At 48.0% G+C, this 19002-nt stretch overlaps 4 protein-coding genes across 4 annotated transcripts; 3 read left to right on the top strand and 1 right to left on the bottom strand.

Annotated features, from left to right (window-relative positions):
* Positions 1–636: 636 nt before the first annotated feature.
* BX661DRAFT_186136 (hydroxyacid oxidase 1-like protein) lies at positions 637–2082 on the top strand. Its single transcript, XM_051536958.1, has one exon. It carries the CDS (start codon positions 805–807, stop codon positions 2002–2004), a length of 1200 nt encoding a protein of 399 aa, XP_051389956.1. The 5' UTR covers positions 637–804; the 3' UTR covers positions 2005–2082.
* A 5596-nt stretch (positions 2083–7678) lies between these two features.
* BX661DRAFT_128764 (Gti1/Pac2 family-domain-containing protein) lies at positions 7679–8275 on the top strand (the record flags this gene model as incomplete). Its single annotated transcript, XM_051532516.1, has 3 exons — positions 7679–7947; positions 7994–8021; positions 8099–8275. Coding segments are annotated over 3 exons (474 nt in total), but the record flags the coding sequence as incomplete, so codon positions are not given.
* A 1999-nt stretch (positions 8276–10274) lies between these two features.
* On the bottom strand, positions 10275–11074 carry BX661DRAFT_186132 (5,10-methenyltetrahydrofolate synthetase-like protein). Its single transcript, XM_051536957.1, has one exon. The coding sequence runs from the start codon at positions 10994–10996 to the stop codon at positions 10364–10366; it is 633 nt and encodes a 210-aa protein (XP_051389954.1). The 5' UTR covers positions 10997–11074; the 3' UTR covers positions 10275–10363.
* Positions 11075–15936: 4862 nt separating this feature from the next.
* On the top strand, positions 15937–18471 carry BX661DRAFT_186129 (OPT oligopeptide transporter protein-domain-containing protein). Its single transcript, XM_051536956.1, has one exon. It carries the CDS (start codon positions 16356–16358, stop codon positions 18456–18458), a length of 2103 nt encoding a protein of 700 aa, XP_051389953.1. The 5' UTR covers positions 15937–16355; the 3' UTR covers positions 18459–18471.
* Positions 18472–19002: the final 531 nt, after the last annotated feature.

The raw sequence follows: 19002 nt of genomic DNA, 5'->3' as shown, positions 1-19002 counted from the left end.
ATTAATTTGCAAATTTGGTTATTTTTAAAACTATGAATACCAATAACTTTTTTAAAAATACAATGCAAATAATTAATTAATGGGGCACGCCACTTTTTCTAATGCAAGGGGGAACGGGTTATGTTTGCTCATTGTTTAGTCATTTTTAAAAGCCATTTGGTTGATTTGCTCATTTTGGACTTGAACTCTGTTTTCCAAAGCTATTATTATTACAGCATTCCCACTCCTTTATTTGTTTGTTTAGTGTTGTTTGCCCCTGGGCTAATAAAAAGCAGAGTTCAAGCATAATGCAATGCATTAAAAATAACGGCACTTTTTTATTTGCTAGAAACAAAATCACCCAATCCTTGTGGTCACGTTGCTTAGTGGTCAATTTACATTTTCATTGTTTTTTTTCGCTGACTTTTATTTTGGCTGTAGCGCGGGTACGATTTGTAAATCTTATGAAGATTCTGCAGTCAGGCGATTTCTGGCGTAAACTTTTTCCCGAGGATTTTCTTCCTCTTTTCATTCGTTGGCTGATTACATGATAAACCGTAAGGCTTGTGATACTTTCAATGAGCAGCCAAGATAATGAATAGTCCACGCGCTCGTGTCCAAGAAAGGAAGGGCTTTAAACATTCACACGGGTTGGCCTTATAATTGTTCTTTTTTTTTGCTAGCCGTCCTCTTGGTATAAAATCGAGTGTAAAAGCCCAAATTTCTCTTCTCTTATATTATCTTCCTTCTAGTATCATAAACAACATCGATTCATCCCTCATCAGCAGTACAATTTTATCATTACCACTTATTAATTCAAGAACCATGGGCCACACCAACAACCCCGTATGCATCAAGGACCTGGAACCTATTGCCAAGAGCGCCATGCCCAGCGGTGCCTGGGGCTATTACGACTCTGGCGCCCACGACGAGCAGACCAAATTCGACAACATGAACGCATTCGACAACTATCGTCTGCACCCGCGCATGCTCCGCGACGTCTCCCAGATCAACACCGCGACAACAGTACTGGGCAGGACTGTGCGCACACCCCTGGGCATCGCCCCCTGCGCCATGCACAAGCTTGCGCACCCCGAAGGCGAGGCAGCGACATCTCGCGCAGCCTCGCGGCATGGTAGCATAATGATCCTATCGACGTACTCGACGACCTCTCTGGAAAAGGTCATTGCAGAGGGTAGTGGGGACACGCAGTACTGGATGCAGCTGTATGTTTACCAGGACCGCTCGGTTTCTGAGAAGATCGTTAAAAGGGCGGAAAAGGCTGGATTCTCCGCCATTGTTCTCACTGTCGACGCGCCCGTGTTGGGCCTGCGGCTGGTCGATGCGCGAAATAAGTTCAAGCCGCCGCCACACCTCCATCTGGAAAACTTTATGGATCCCGAAGTGGTCAACGGCGCCAACGGGTATGTGGCCGATCATGCCAAAAGCGCGTCCGAAACGTTTGGCGCCACGTTTGGCGCCAACGGCGACCAGTCGCTGTCGTGGGAGAACGGTATTTCCTGGCTCAAGTCCATCACCAAGCTGCCCATCATTGTCAAGGGAATCTTGACCGCCGAGGACACCAAGCTGGCCATCGCGCACGGCTGCGCAGCCGTCATTGTCTCTAACCACGGCGGACGCCAGCTCGACGGCGCACTATCCACAATTGATGCTCTGCCACAGGTCGTCGATGCAGCAGGAGACGCCATCGAGGTGTATATGGATGGCGGAATCCGCCGTGGATCGGACATTTTCAAGGCCCTGGCGCTGGGCGCCCGCGCAGTATTTGTTGCTAGACCGGTCCTGTGGGGGCTGGCATACCAGGGAGAAAAGGGCGTGCACTACGCGCTGGAGCTTTTGCAGAAGGAGCTTGAGCTCACAATGACGTTGGCCGGCACCACGTGTATTGAGGAGATCGACGAGTCGTATGTGTACCAGCCGGCTAGCCGTTGGGTCAGATATGCACCGCGCGGCAAATCTGCTGCCGGCGCAGACCAGAAACTGCGACTGGTTGCCAAGCTTTAACGTATGCATCTATTAAATCCAATTAATATTTAAAATAAATTAATTCAAATCCAATTAATAAATGATGAGTGTTTGGCCCTTTTTCATAAACAAGTTTTATTTTGTTGCTGTTGCTATGAGCAGCTCGGTTCCCTCATTTTGCGTTTCCAAGAAGGACTGGGGTTTTTTTTATTCAACACGAGTGTGACTCGAGAAATTCTAAAATTAAACCCAGAAACACAGATCATTGCACTCTCCGCTCGCTTTGCAAGCATTTCCCGAGCACAATACCCGAAACAAGATTCACCCGAATATAGTCAATTGGGCAGCCTATTTCTGCAACGCAGACATGACCCAAAAACTGATCGATTCAGTTGCCAAAAAAGCCACATGAAACATGAAACATGAAACACAGCACACACAATAATCTCATCGGTGGTCTCCTAAAAATATTATTTCGAAGAAAAAATCACTGCAAACACAAAAATAAACGAGGAGTTGAAATAGCACAGTTCGGAGAAGCAAAAATCAGCCCACATTTCAAAAGGTTTGCAAAAAAATATATGTGAATATCATGCATGCAATAGCAACTACACCAAATGTAAACAAGATTTTACAGATGCAAGCAAGATAAAAAATATCCCTTTTTTGCCCAATTCGCATGTTGCAGCTTGTCGCCACACAAAGAAACCCAAAATCGGAAGGTTCATTTCTCGTGCTCGCGCTCACATCCACAGCAAGCAAACAAGCGAAAATACTATTTACATCACTTTTTTAGTCCTTGACAGCATCAATACACGTTAATTACAAATGCAGATTACCAAGTACAATTAATTACATTATAAAGTTCTGGCACGATCTTTACAGCAGCGCAGCACATTAGACAAGCAAAATAAATGAACAAGTAAATAAGCGAATAGGTGAATGGGTGAATAGGCGAATAGGCGAATAGGCGAATAGGTGAATAGGTGAATAGGTGAATAAGTGAATAAATAAATAATCAAAATTAAAAATGTATCAAGAAAATGTGGTAACATAAGGAGGGGTGGTATCTCGGGTAACAGGAACGGGCTGAATGCCAGGAAAGCTTGCCCAAACATGCAAAAAAAACACAACGGCAATCCAAAAGAGACATAAGAGCGGGGAAATAAAAGGATTGCCCTGGTGCCTTTTCCTGCTTGATGATTTTGCAAAGCAAAAAGACGTGGTTCTTATACTTGACGAAGCAGTTAGTGGAAAATAAAAATAAAAATAGAAAAGCTTGGGTTGTTTTTTCGTTAAATTACCCGTTGCCAAAACAAAAATAAAGCAAAATAAAGCAAAATAAAGCAAAACATTGATTTTAATTTGGCTGTTATTAATTTTTACGCGTTTAATGAAAAATCCATGTGGACAAATAACAAATCTAAAAACAAAATAAATTGAGAATGAGAATGAGAATGAGAGATAGAGGGAACAGGACAGCTTTGTTGGGAAATTTTCTTCTTATTTGAAACGGTAATCTCTGCCTAAAATTAGTCTCTTTTTCTTGAGCATGAGCACAACCCCCTCTTTCTCACTCTCTTTCTCGCATCGCCTCCTTTTTTGGTCGATTTCATTCCGCCGCTCGTCTCCCCTTTAAGAAAAAACTTGCTTCTCAAACAAGGCAATACGCAAAAAAAATAGTTTTCCTACTAGGAATAAAGTGTGCAGAGCACACGCAATAGTAGCCCTCTATACTTTATTTGTCCAGAATTCTTTGGATCTTTTTGCTTGCAAATCTTCTGCACTTTCCTTTATATTTCGGCCTTCAAAAGTAAGTCTCATCAGCACCGGTTGTTTATTTTCCCCTTGCCTATTCGTCCTTTATGTGCTCTACCAGGGTCCTCTTTTTTGTGTGCTTCCAGCTTCATATAATTTTTTATTTATCTTTTTGGTCTTTCCCCTTTCTTTTTAAGAAAACCCATTTTCTGCTTTATTATTCTACTAATTTCACGAATTGAAGTTATCGTTTTCTTTTCCTTTATTCACTTTATAGTGGCTGAACATAAATTTCACCAACGTAATACACTAATACTTATTTACTCTGCTTAGTTCATTCAATTTTTATTATATTTACATCGTCACTTGACCACACTCACACCCCATTGTGCAACTGACAGGTTTTATACACTGTTTTCTCTCTCTCTCGCATTTCTTGCACTTCCCATTTATCTTTATTGATACACTTTAACACCACCACCATCACAACTCGACTGCGCGTCCTTTATAAATCCATTCTATTAATTTAGTCACATTGGTTTATGCAGCCATTGATAATAACCTCTACTTATTTATTTATTTTGCTGCTTAGAGTCTATTGATACACATTCACGCCAAATAGTTATTCTTTTGCCACTTTACAATAGTTTTCCTCTTCTGACATTTATTATACCATCCATACGGCATTTTTGGTCACGCTACACCCAATTCCTCTTTTTTCTCTCTCGCTGCCCTTCCCATTTTTCCTATTCGTCTATCTATAACCACCCTCATTCATAGCAAGCATACTTGCAGTTACACGCCAATAACTCTGCTATTTCGGAGCAAACGCTTTACAGAGTGAAATACTAAACACAAATCCAAAAAGGCTACCACTATTAGTTCCGTGCTCATTTTATCCTTTTGATTCTTCCATATTTTTCTATTATTTTCTTCTTTTCACTGTCACTTGAGTTTTGGTTTGTTTTACCAAAAAAAAACACCAGAGCACGGGGACAACCATCCGTCATTTATTGCTAGATAAAAGGCAGAGCATAAGCTGTTGAATTTTAAAAGAGGGAGCGTTTTTCTTTCTTTTTCGTTGTCACATTTCTTTATTTGCTGGCGCACATGGCGGATATCCCATGCTTGTGCCTACCCACCTTCCAACTATTTTCATTCTTGCGTCCGAGTTTTTTATTAGGTACAATTGACTTTTATTTTAATTGTTCATATTTTTCTTTATTCTTATACTTTAATATTTTTTAGTTTATTATTTTAAGCTTATTCTTATATTTCCCATCTCTTTATTTATTTATTTATTTGCACAGCGGTACTTATTTTACAAAAATACGACAGCCAACATCAGCAATAACGCGCGCATTGACGTTGGCATTATACTTTAGCACAACAATAACCCATTTTACCATTTTCCTTGTTCTATCATTTTTGTTATCTTACACATTGTTCACTTTTCGAAATAGCTGAAAAAGAACAACAAAACAACACTTCTTTTTTATTTTTCTACACACAAGCCATAGCTCGTCATTTTTATTTTTATTATTCTATTTTTTGTTTCTTCCCTCTTTCACTTTATTTCTTATATCCTGCAAGGGAACAATTGTTGGGAAATCTGGTATCGTACAAACCAAAGCACCGATAGCACAGCGGCAGCAGCACACGATACAACAACAGAAACGGCGACTACGACAACGACTACGACTGCGTTTAACGGACGGTTTTATATATCGAGAACCACAACAATACACGCTTCACAAACTACTATCTATTCGCTTTATTTTCCTGATTCAGACTCAGACTCAAAAAGGCAAGTATTTGTTTAATCTGCCAATTTAGTCAGGCATCTTCCTAAAGTTTTCTTGTTTACTTTGCACTGGTTGATACTGTAATTGCCTTTTTCCTACTTGTTTTCCTTACTCGTGCGCTTATGATAGCGTGCGATTTTAAATCTATATCCTTGAAGGTTTAAACTTTCCTGAGGCTCTTTTGTTTGTTTTCCTTGTTCAAGAATTTTTGTATCTCGTATTTTTTGTTTGTTTGAATTTAATTTGCTGCTACGCAGTATTTAATAACATCTACTGCACTTATCTTGTTTCAAACATAAAAGCCACAAATTCTGTTTAACCAGCCTTCTCCTCATTTTCTCCTCCCCTCCTCCCCCATCCCTATTTTCTTTCCCAAATGAACAGTCGTTAATTGTACACGAATTTGTTGCCGACCACACGCTTTATAGTTAGTTGTCCATGTCGATATTTGCGCATTATTATCTTTCCCTCTTTTTTCCGTTAAGTACTGTTACTGCAGTCATTTATTACTGCTCAAAATACATCGTTTCCGAATTTGCTTTTTTGTTTTGTTTAAGCAGTGAGCACTAAAGTCACTTTTCCAAAAAAACACATCTCTGAATGTCAAAAAATAATATTATATTATGCGCGCAACTATATCCTTGCCAACTCATTGTTTACATGTATATTTTAATATAATTTATTTGGTTGGTTGAACAGGCAGTACGTCAATAAACAATCAATTGTCTTTTTTTGTTGTCCTCCAGCCCCTCCCTTCTTTAATATTCCTGACTCAAAAAGAAGCTGCAAAATTTTTTATCAAGTCTGTGTCTCTCAATATCTGCTGTGAACAACTTTGACATTAACGTTAGCTTTGACATTTAATCAACAATCTATTTATTCCTTCCGAAAAATTGCCAACCTGTTTTAATTTTCTACATGCAAAAAAACAAATTCCGCAGCCTTTTTCTTTAAAAATTTATTCCCCGAAATTTTCCACGCATCATTAATTTATTCGCTTTTTTGCGCGTGCGTGTCACGATATCAACACAACAAATGTTATTTGTTTGGTTAATTGACTGGCTGCCTACATGCACATCTCCCTAAATTTGTATTTATATTTACATATTCAATGTGCTTTGTGGACAATAGAGGGATAGAGGGATAGACAGAGAGAGAAAGAAAAGAGACAGCAGTTTCGATTAGCTTTTCAAAATCGATAAAATATTTTGCTTTGATTTTTTTATATTTCCCCTCTCCGAGTCTCTCTATCCCTCCCCTCCCCTCTCCCTAAGCGCAACACAATCCCTCTTTGTTTTGTCCCTCTCCGTGTCTGCTACTACCTGTGAATGTAATTTTTTTGTTGCTTACAAGATTTGTTAAAGAAAAACATATGCCTTTATTTTTATTTGTGCAGACAAAACCAACGTAATTCGTACAAAAAGGCACATGCGCACGTCCCTACTTCAATAAATGCGCTTCTGCCTTTCTCTTTCTTTCTGTTCCACTCTTTTATTTATTGATAGTATCTGTTTTCCTCACCTTGCTTCTTCTTCCTCATCATCCTCGTTGTCTCATTATATATAAATATAAATATAAATTGTTTTTCATAATTTTATTTTTGTGTGCACGCTTTTCATTTTTTCACTCTCCCACTCTTTTGACGTCTCTCTTTTGTTGTTATAGTAGTGCACTATAATTTCTCTATATCTATATACATTTTGCCCATATTTGCATGCATCATTGACACCACGACTATAGTGCGTCCAACATTGGCAATCCTTTTTTATTTTTTAAAAACGCATTGTGGCCGAGCACGTCTTGGGGCTCTGTTCTGTTCTGTTCTTTTTTTCCTTTCTTCCCTCTTTCCCTTTTTATTTGTTATTTCAGCCTCACTTTTTTATTTATTTATTTGTTGCTTTTTATTTTTCTTGTTCCGCTGTATTGTTTTTCTTCTAATATCCTTTTCTCTTTTATCTCTTGTATTTGTTTACTTTTACTTTTTATTCGATTACTACTATAGACACCGGGATTTTGTGTATTTATTCAGGGGGATAGTATTCATCCGCGGCCTCTATATTTTTAATTTTCCGTCTTTTTAGCGCAACAAGTCCAGCAAACCAAAAAAAACACAACAGGGGGTCTCCATGTACACGATGGGGAACACACGAATGGAGACATACTATGGGTTCGTCAGTACGTCAGAGGATGCATTGGCGCTATTCGAGGCGTGTCGACTGGGATACAAGCAGCGGGTACCACGGCGACTCAGCGATGACGAACGCGCAGCAATCCGATCCGGGTCGGTGTTTGTTTGGGAAGAGACCGAGAGCGGGATGAAGCGGTGGACGGACGGGCGCAGCTGGTCACCGTCGCGCGTCCAGGGGTGTTTCCTAACATACCATGAGTGGGAGGGTCGGCGACGCGCCCAGCGGCACCCGTCCTATCACCACATGCACGGGTTCAACATGCCGCTGAACATACAGGGGATGGTCGGGCAGCCTATGCCAATGGGTATTGCGCGCTACGGGCATTTCATTGGCGGGCCGACCAAGGCCGGGTCCACCCAGGTGCAGTATGGGTTTCCGAAGGAAAACGGCATGCTGAAAAAGGCGTTGTCTATCCGGACGACGGATGGGAAGAAACTGCATATTATTGCGTATTACTCCAAGGAGGACCATGCGCATCGAAGACTGATGACGCCGACGTCGGATCCGAATTTCCCCAGGCTTGTTGTGCCCCCGAATCTCTACCCGGACATGTCGCCCGAGTCCATGTACGGTGCCAGCCATTCGATGAACGCCGGCGGCTCCAATGAGCCCGATTACCCGGGCCCGGCGACTGTAGCCCAGACGGCGGATTCCGGCGGCATGCATGCGTACGAGGACGCGATGATGAGTGGCAATCGCAGCGACGATAGCGGCAGTGGGAGCAGCAGCGTGGCGGACCGGAAGTCCCGCGGCGCTGCCCGGCAGCTGAAGGCCAACGACAGTATGGATATCGATAATGACGTGCAACAGCAGCAGCATCGAGTCGGTATGCAGTCGCCACCGGTCTCCTCGTCTTCGGCGATTTCAGCCTCGGCCACTCATAATTACACCCAACAGCAGTACTACAGCCGCCGGTTGTCTTCGCCTTCCCCATCTGCGCGGATATCGCATTTTGCGGCGAAATCTGCCGAGAGCGCAGCCAAAGCAGCAGCAGCAGCAGCCGCAATGGATGCGTTGTCGGTTGGGCTGCACCGGGCACGGGTGCAGTCTCTAGTTATGGACACGGATGTGCCGCCTAGCCTATTTAGCAACGCAGCAGCAGCAACAGCAGCTGGGGGAGAGCAGCAGATAAATCATTATCGGCAGCACCATGGGAATCAGAATCGGGCGTCAAGACCGGCACCGGAGACAAACGCGAGTCGCACTCTGCCGGCGCATCCGATGAGCGCGCCGTCGAGCTCTGGCGGGAGTGTGGGCACTCGGCCTAGCAGCAATAGCTTTAGCGGCCAGAGCATCGTGTCCCATGGGTACCATGGCCGCGCGTACCACGCCCAGATGCATAATCAGCCGCATGGCCAGAAGATGTCAATGTATGAGGCGGCATCGCTTGGACTGTCGGCATCCTCGTCGTCGGCGCCAGCATCTTCAGGCACGCGGTCGGCGGCCACAGCGAACCTGTCGTTTCTGGCCATTGGCCCGCATGCGCAGAAATCCAGCAACAGCATGGATGTCCACTACCAGCAGCAGCAGCACCATTATCAGCACCATCAGCAGCAGCAACTGCAGCAGCCGCATACTGCGGGAGAGCTTGGGCAGACAGTTGTGGGTACTCGCAGTAGCAGTGTCAGTAGCGGGAGTCACAGGATGGCCGACCACAGCAGCATCAACGAGACGCCCTCGCTGCCACCCATGCCCAGCATAGCCATGCCCAGCACAGCCATGCCCGCAGCGAGTGGCAGCGGCAGCGGGCGTGGAGGCGCAAAGTATCTTGGGTTGGGCGGGCCGCTGGGCCTTTCTGGGCTGTCTGCTCGGCGGACAGCCAATGTGCGCTCCGTGACCTCGGCTGCGGTTATGGTCAACAGCACTGCTGGCTCGCGGCCGAAGCTGCCGCTGCTCCTGTCGCCAGTCAACCCGTCACTGGGACTGGCAGTAGTGGGGGGTCCGTTGAGTGCCGGCGGGTATGCGGGCGGCAGCAGCAGTCAGTCGATTAACCTAGCGGGGATTCGGCGGGATATGCGCGAGGGCCCACGCAGACTGCCATCGATCTCAGCCAGTATGCACCGGCGGGACTCGTCGCCAGTTGAGGCGCGGTGCATGGGCGGTGGCCTCGGCATATTCAACGCTGGAATGGGATCATCCAATGGCGGCGCGCGGAACAGCTCATTGTTGCCGAGCCCGATGCCGACGCCGACGCAGGCTATGCACCAGGGATTTGATGCTGACAGGGCTTTTACTCCATCACCCCCCTCTGCTGCCTCTGCTGCTACTGGGCAGAGGCCTGGTCTGAGGTCGCATGCTGATTCGCTGTCGATTTTGGCGTCGGCGGCCGGTCGCGCCCAGGTGCGGCATGCGTCGTCGACGCATCGGAGTACAATCTCCCACCACCCGTATTTGAGAACAACGCCGTGGAGACCTGGCAGTGTGGGCGGACCGAGTATGCGGTCGGTCAGCTTGAAGCAGTCTGAGGATATCCGCCAGCTGGGTGTCTTAGACCAAAGCCTGAGGCTGAAGTAAAGCTGGAGTAGCCCAGAGTAGCCTGTGAGCAGAGAAGAGATGATATATTTATGTTTTATTAATTAATTAATTTTTATTTTTATCTATTTATCGTTTGTTTATTTATTTTCAATTTTATCGTTTATTTTCAATTTACCCTTTGCTTCCCACTCTGTTCCCAGAGGAGTATATCACGCCCTCGGGTGCGATAATCAGGTCGGGCGTGCGGTCAAAGGCGTCCACCGGCACTTGGTCTACGATCTGCTCGCTCAGTGCCACAGCACACGTCACAGCGTCCAGGTTCTCCAAATACCTGTCGTAGTATCCTCTCCCATGGCCACACCTCCGGCCACTGCGATCAAACGCCAAGCCAGGCACCACGACAAAATCCAACAGGCTTGGGTCCACAGGCTCTCTTTCCATGCCAGGCTCTGGAATCCCCCACCGGTTCACTTGCAATCCAGCCAGGTCGTCGAGATCCTGCACCCGACACATGTCCATTTGCTTCGGGCCGTGGCATCGCGGTACGTAGACAGATTTTCCCGTGGAAAGCGCATGGCGGAAGAGCTCAGTGGTCTGCAGTTCGCTGGAGGCTGTGCTGATGTAGATGCTGATGTGCTGGGAGCGCTGGTAAAGGGGGTGCTGGAGGAGGTGGCGGGTGACGAGATGCGATTGCGCTTGGAGAGAGTGCAGAGGGATTAGTGAGAGAGTGGAGCGCAAGTGTGTGCGCAATTGCTTTTTGGCCGAGGCTGTCGATGCTGCCGAGGTGATGGCTGAGGAGGACATGATGTAAAAGTAGTATGTGAATTTGGAATATAAACAAAAACAAGAACAAAAAAATTAAAAATTAAAAATTAAGAGGAGAAAAAGAGGGATTTTTGATGACGAGTTTAATGCTATTCGCAGTATCATTTTTTAGCTCTTTGCGTTTTGACCGAGGCGAGTGTCCCCAATGTGCTCAAAATACGATATCAGGTTTTCACTTTTCACTTTCATTTTTCGCATTCCGCTTTCAATTCTCAATCCAATCCAATCCTACTCAATCTCTTTCATTTTTACTAATGAACCACAACCACAACGACGGGGTGCTCGGTGGGTACTTTGCCAAGACACAGCTCAGCAGCTGGGTGCCGACCAGCCTGCAGCGGCAACTTGCCCCAGGCCACCGGCACATATGGATGCACCAAACCCAGTCCCAGCCCCAGAACCAGAGCCAGAGCCAGCTCTGGCACGCGCACTGCCGCGACTGCCTCAGCCAGCTGCAGCTCCGCACCACATCGCCCGCATGCACGCCGCAGAACGGCTGCCTGGACAACATTGGCCACCACATGCACAGCGCGCTAGGCGCAGCAGTTGAGATTTCCGAGGCCAAATGCTGCAGGTGCGCATTCACCGTCGAGGCGCGACTGGTACTTCCGGTGGTGAGCCCAGGAATGGTGGCGGATCTGGAAATGGCGCGGACTGCCGCGCACCGGCACCACCCTATGCAGGGCGCGCGGGATCTCAACGACACCGTGACAATGCTGCACCGGCTGCTGCGCAACACCGTGCGCGGCGAAACAAGACCCATAAGGATTGCCAATGCGAAACTCAGCGCGGCGCTGCGGTTCGACCCGCCATGTACCTTGATTCTGGCGGCTCTGGGCTTCGACCTTGTTGATGGTGAGTACCGCCCACCATCAGTGGCCAACAGCGATAATTCTGCTTGGCTGCAGCGCGCCTGCGATGAGCTCAGCATTTGGGCTGGCCGCACCCAGCGGCGACTTCCGGACTCTGAGCGCTCCCCCACGTACGCATTAACGCCAGCCGCAGACTCGCTTGCCGCAGCACTCGGCGCTGCAACCTATGATCGGCAGCAGGCAGGCGGTGGGACCCCGGCTTTGGCTGAGCGGGATAATCCAGAGTGGGCGTTTGCCTGCCTGGGGGTGCCTGCCGATGCTTCTGACGCGTTGCTCGTCTGGGCGTACGCGCGGCTGGCAGAGGAGGACACATCGGCGGAGCCGCTAGATGGACCGCAGGCGCAGCGGCGCTTTGACGCGCTGGCGGCCATTGCATTGGCGCGCCGATATCCGGTGGAACTCCAAACCCTGGTTAACGCTGAGAGTGCTCGTGGGATGGTCACGCCGGAACAGGTTCGCGATGCTTGTCGCGCGGTACTTGGCGACAAGGATGCCTGTTTGGAGCGCGTTGCGGCGGCGGATTTGCGCTCCGTATTTACTGTGCGCATGGCGGAGGCTGTATCCATGGAGGCGCGCTGCATATTGGCTGACCACTTGATGGCTATTGCCAGCGCTAAGCGTGACGCCGAGTTGCGCGCTTTCGCGGTGGCTGCGCGGGAATCCGTCATGGAGCTGCCATCTGGTCCACCGGCTCCATTGGCCATTGATACTTGGGCGCAGCTGCCCGTTGGCCTCAGCAATATTGGCAACACGTGTTATCTCAACTGCATGTTGCAGTGCCTTTACTCGCTGGCGCCGATTCGCAGCGCTGTGCTGCGGTTTGGAGACAAAACCACCTGGAATGAACAGCTTTTGGTGGGCCGCCGTGATGGCGGTCGTGTGCTCAAGTTGGAGGAAATTAGGCGTGCCGTCAGGCTTGTTGAGATGCTAAAGGAGCTGTTTGAGAAGCTGCAGCAGAGGCGTGTGGATGCTTGGGAAGATTCGGTTAGTGGGCGTCAGGTGGCGGGTGGACATCCGCTGGCGATGGTGTCCGTGGCTGTGAAGCCTGCTCGAGAGCTTGCCGATATGCTGTTGATGCAGCAGCAACAGTCGGAGCCTGATGGACGTCGCGTGGCTGGTCAGCAGCAACAGCAGGACGTTGATGAGTGCATGGCGCAGTGCGTTGGGCTCCTTGTCCATGCGCTGCCTCCAGTGGACACCAAGGCCGAGGCTGAAGGCGAGGGCGGGGGCGGGGGCGATAAGGCGGATGAGAACAATGCCGAGACCTCGTGGATCCACAGGCTTCTGGCAGGCCACCTCGAAACCACCACCACCAGGCGCGCGCCCACGCAGGACAAGCCCTCAGAAACCACTTGTGAAACTTTCCTCACCCTCAACCTCAACATCCCACCCAAAACCCTTTCCCAAACGCCCGCAGCAGACATCAACGACTGCCTCGCAGCGCTTTTCGCACCCACCACTATCCCTGATCCACAATCCAACGAGGAAATCACCCGGGTGTCTCGCATTGCTGATGCACCACCGGTGCTTTGTATGCAGGTACAGAGGGTGCAGTTTGATATGGAGACTATGCGGGCATTTAAGGATAACACACCTTTACGGCTGCGCCCTAGATTATCATTGACACCGTTTGCGAGCTTTGGGCGGGAGGAGGGTGGCGGGGTGGTTTCCAAACGGTGGGAGCTTAGGGAACGCGTGAGGGTGATGGAGGCTAGGCTTGGCGGATTAAATGTGGTGGGGGAGGAGCCTGGGGCACGGTCAGTGGTGGAGTCTGTTGAGGCGATGCGCCGGATGGCTGAGGGTGTTAGTACCTGGGCTACCACACAGCAAAAACAGCAGCAGCAGGATGCCATAGGTGGTTTGTTGGCTGATCTACCTCTACCCGCCGAAGACATTGTGCAGAGCGCGCTTACTATCCGCCAGCAACTCGACACCATCTCCACAACACTCCTGCACGCCCAAAGCTTGTGGACAGCGGACCTTCTGGCGAGCCAAAGGGCGCTTGAGGAAATCTACGATTATGTGCCGGATGACCAAATGGCCTATACACTGCATGCTGTGTTTATACATAGCGGGGAGACGCCGGAGTTTGGTCATTATTGGGTCTATTTGAGGGATTCTCAACGGGGTATGGTGAGGTGGCTAAAGTTTAATGATGCCCAGGTGGGTGTGGTTGAGGAGGAGGAGGTTTTAGGCGTGGTTGCTGGGGTGAGGTCGGATAATCCTTATTATTTGGTATATGTGCGGAGTGAAGATATCGAGAATACGGTTTATATGGGGGTTTAAATTTTTTTGGGGTATTGGTGGAATAATTGTTTTTAATTTGGTATTTAGAAATATAGATATTAATAAAAAAACATTACCAATCAGATGGAGGACGCCCCTTACAGTATAGACAAATATGTGTCTATGAATGCAAGGGGGTGGTGGGCACAAACAAAATACATTATTATTATTTATTCACTTTTTGTCATGGAGTGGCGTAAAAAAAGCCAACATATACTCCATTCCTGAAGCCTAGATATCTCCTAAATGGCGGTATTTTTGGCTTAGAAAATAATACTCTTATAATTCCCCCCCAAATATGCATGGTGAATTGGTTGGGAGGTTTTTTTGTGCATCAATACTGTTTTTTCTTATTATTCTATCTAGGCCATATAGCCTTTCATAATAAAAAACACCTGCACAAATTATATTATATATTCGGTTACGGAAAAGTTGCTGATCAATTACAGTAACCATTGGCATTTTATGCAAATATATCTGATGCGCTTTTACATAAACCCATCTCAAAAGATAATAGTAATATCCGCTTATATTTTTTGTTATTTTCTTTAGGAGGAAGAGAGGATATATAGTTTGTATTGTCGCAATCACAAATTTATAAAAAAAAATTTATTCTTATGCCACGCACCAAACTGTGTGTTGAATAGATAATAAAAAAGCAGTACACTATTACGTCAATCCATTATAAAACAATCCCGATAAAATCTCCGAGAACAAGGTATATAAAAATATGTCAAGATTTTCGTTACTGTCATGGAATATTCCATAGCATTTTCTTTGTCGTCATTCTTTTTTCTTTTTGTTCATGAAGATATCGGATTCTCAAAAAAAGGAAAACCAAATATAATTATTGTTGTTATTTTGTATACTATTCTTTTTCGTTGTTTTTATAATCATTTTTATTTTAAAAATTATTACAAACACCAATTTTTATTTTGCTTTCAATGTTTATTATCATTTTCTAACTATCATTTAATTTTCTCTTCCATTCTTTTATTCTCTCTTTTATTTTCATTTTAATAATAATGCATAACGATGTACCGCCAGCCCTCTCGAAAGAATCCCACACAACCAGCTTAACAGAACCCAGGAGCAACAAATCCCCAACCACAGCCGCGACTGCCCGGTTCCAGCAGCAGACATGTGGTTCCGCACATTCAACCACCTCCTCCTCCGCCGCAAGCACTGCGTACTCGACAGACACCGCCAGCACAGCAGTGTATTTTCAGAACTTTGCGCCAAGCACTAAAGCCTGGATATGTGCCCTCCTGTTTACAACGCTCAGCGCCATTATCGCGCCTCTGTTTCTCTTCCGTGCATACAGTATGCCGTGGTCCCCCCTGTTCTTTCCCGTTCTGGTATACCCGCTATGCAAACGCCCACATGAAAATCCCCCAACTGCCAGCGGCAGCAGCAGCAGCGAGAATATGGAGGATGCGGAGGCACCGGGGGTTGACGAAAAGCAAGAGGAATTGAGTTCTCGGCTAGCAAAACTTGCAGCTAAGATCCGTGGCCCGCGGGCAACCAGTATTGCCCCTGATATTGCACACAAATCCACACAGAATCGGGGCGCACAGAGCTGGCTCTCTAGAATCCGTGCATTCCCATCCTGGGTCCACCGCCACCGCTACCGCAAATTCCACATTGGGACATTTAGCCGCGAGGAGATGGTCTGGATTACCTCGATGATTGCTGCAGGCGGTAGTTTTGCGCCCGCATACCAATGGATAGCCACCATAGATACGGACTACGGGGAGCCACTGAACCATTGGCAAAAGTTTGTCGTGGTCTTGTGCAGTCAGCTTTTTGGCTGGTCCTTGGGCCAGATGCTCAGGCATGTGTTTGTCGGCCGCGGAAACGGAATGATCTGGCCGGATAATCTGCCGCTATCGTTCCTCATACAGACACTATTCCCAAGGGCGCATACGCGGAAGACTGCAGTGGTAGCGGGTGGTAAGGCGGAGGCAGATAATGGAGGCGAAATCCACTTGTCGGACTCGAGCGTCACCATCACTGGTGAGTTTGTCGAGGACACTGGTGTGGCAAAGAATGGCTGTGGCGGCAGGAGCGACAAAGTCGAAATATACGAAGTAGAGAACATGCCAGCAGCAGCAGCAAAAAATATATCCGCAGCACCGACCACAAGCCCATCGCCATCATCCGCAGACGGGAGCACCACGATGTCGCGCAAACGGCACCTTGCTCTCCTCACAGTGGCAACCTTCGTGTACCAGTTTACAATTAGCTACATAGCGCCGGTATTCAAATCGCTCTGCCTGCTGTGTGTCTGGGCGCCGCGCAGCAAGCTGATGAGCCTTCTGGGATCCGGGTGGGATGGCGCCGGGATACTCTCGCTGACCTTCGACTGGACCGCCATGGGCACACTCCAGCCACTGGTGTCCCCGCTCTGGGCGCAGCTCCACTACTACCTGGGTGCGCTCCTCATGATGTACATTCTGACACCACTCGCCTGGACAATGAACTGGTGGGACGCCCGCAATTTCCCAATTGTGTCCACAAACGTCTTTGATGTTGGTGGAAACGTTTACAACATTTCGCTCATTCAGCAAGCCAGCAGCAGCAGCATCTTTGACTACGACCCCTTGGGGGAGGAGCTGGCCCAGATGGTGGTAATGGGGACAGTGAGTCAGAATATTCTGTCGACAAAAGCGCTCCCTCTGGCATTCAATGCATATTCGCCCGTGAGGCTATCGGTGAATGGCGCCCTTGGGTATATTTTCTCTGTTGCTGCGATAACCGCTGCCGCCATGCATTTGGCCATTTGGCATCCTCAGTGGCTGCGCCAGGCGGTTTCAGACATCATCCATGCGATTCTGCGGCTCTGGGACCCGCGGCTTCTGTTCCACACGCAAAACCTCAACGCCAACACTGGCGGGAGTCGCCGGGGGCGCACCAGCCGGTGGTCTGCGCAGGTAGCCAGTCTAGGGGGGAGCCTGAACCCCATCAGCCACAACAGCGCCGCCACACTGCCGGTGCTCAGCATGCAGGAGAGCCAAAGCAGCTCGGACGTCCAGGGATCCTGGGACCTTCTGTATATTTCCGGGCGTATCGGCCGCCTCCTGATACTCACCCTGTCCTTGGGCACCGCCATGTTCTCGGCTCAAATGGGGATATCAAAGCTGCCTGGGTGGCAGATCTTTGTCGCCGTGGTCTGGGCAATCTTTGCCTGTCTTCCGACGGGCTTCGTCGAGGCTGTCACTGGGTTCACACTGCCAATTGACTTGCTCCCGCACATACTCGCCGGGTGGATGCAGGCACCCGGAAAGCCCATCGAAACCAGCTACTTTCATCTCTGGGCCACTGTTCCCGTGCAGGTGGCCCTGGGCTGGTCTGGTGTCCGCAGCTACCAGCTCGTCCACCACTGCTGCATACAACCGCCTGCAGCTGAGCCTGTCAGCGGCCTGCCGCGAAATGAGTCGCCAGAGGGCAAGCCGGCGGCAAGGGCCCGGCAACAGCAGCAACGGCAGCAACAGCGGAACCAGCTGCCGTGGATGAAGCGCGGCCTGCTTATTGGCATAATCTGGGGCGCCTGCGTCAACCACCTATCGTACATCGCGCACAGCAGCAGCCGCGGTCAAGCGCGCACGCTACCGATAGAAATGGCCATCGAACAGCAGCCCCAGGGGCTGTACGCAGACGAGACCGAGAACATCGTCACGGCTGCTACTGCCGACAGCGGCAGGCTTCTGGGGTGGCATGAGGAGGGGGAGTTTGGGAGACTCCCTGCGGCATTGAGCTCCGAGCTTGTCGTTTGGGGAATTGTCGGCCCACAATCACTCTTTGCATTTGACAGTCCCTATCGCCTGATATTCGTCTATGGGTCCTTGATCGGCTCCCTGCTCCCGCCCATGCTCTACGCCATCCACCGGGTGCTGCTGTATTGCGCTGCGCAGATGGAATGCAGTGGTCGGGTGGGGAGCCGGCCGTGGCTGTACCGTGTGGCTGTGCAGGGCGCGGGCGTCGCCAAGGAGGTCCAGGTGCCCTTGGTGCTGATGGGCATGGTGGCGGTGCCAACTATTCCGGCGAATTTTATGATTTCGGGCCTTTTGGTCGCTGTCATCGGCCAGTATTGGTGCCGGTATCAGAGAAAGACCCTGGCCGATAGGTCGCTGTACAGTGCCGCTATGGATACCGGCACGAGAATGTCGGTGGCTGTGTTGTTTGTTATTGGCCAGTTCCTTTTGAGCAAAGGAATGCCTTTGTCGTTTGTCAATTGGTGGGGCAATCAAGTGGGGAATGTCGAGCGATGCTTGCTATTGTGATCAAACAAGGTTTTTTTATTGATGGTGATATATGAAAAATATCAATTTTCCTTTCAATTTTGAATAACTGCAATAATGAAACAGAAAGATAAAAGTAAAATACAAAAATACAATTTAATAAATATAAAAGAAAAAGCTATAAATATACAAATATACAAATATCGTGATCTTCTGGGAGCACTAGTTGTCTAGTATTAAAGTTGTGCTTGGGTTTTGTGTATGCGCTCGCGCGTGTGGATTGCAAAATGGGGGAGCGTATCTGGGCATCATTATAATGCCTTCCTAATTCACGCCTGCATAATCCAATTAGTACCCTGTCAATCGGCATGCAGATGGAAAGTTGTATCACGATTCTCAACCTCAACATCCACTTCCATATCCTCGGGCTGCGCAACACAAAGATACAAAGATACAAAGATACAAAGATACAAAGATACAAAGATACAAAGATACAAAGATACAAAGATACAAATATACAAATATACAAATATACAAATATACAAATATACAAAGATACAAATATACAAATATACAAATATAAAAG

Source organism: Kickxella alabastrina (genome assembly GCF_025024165.1).
Source record: "Kickxella alabastrina strain RSA 675 chromosome Unknown BX661scaffold_20, whole genome shotgun sequence".
NCBI classification, from domain to species: domain Eukaryota; kingdom Fungi; phylum Kickxellomycota; class Kickxellomycetes; order Kickxellales; family Kickxellaceae; genus Kickxella; species Kickxella alabastrina.
This window is presented reverse-complemented; position numbering and strand designations above follow the sequence as displayed.

Bases quoted from the DNA above. Each gene is read 5' to 3' on its own strand.
- BX661DRAFT_186129 (XM_051536956.1), top strand. From the start codon at position 16,356: ATGTCGCGCAAACGGCACCTTGCTCTCCTCACAGTGGCAACCTTCGTG.
- BX661DRAFT_186136 (XM_051536958.1), top strand. From the start codon at position 805: ATGGGCCACACCAACAACCCCGTATGCATCAAGGACCTGGAACCTATT.
- BX661DRAFT_186132 (XM_051536957.1), bottom strand. From the start codon at position 10,996: ATGTCCTCCTCAGCCATCACCTCGGCAGCATCGACAGCCTCGGCCAAA.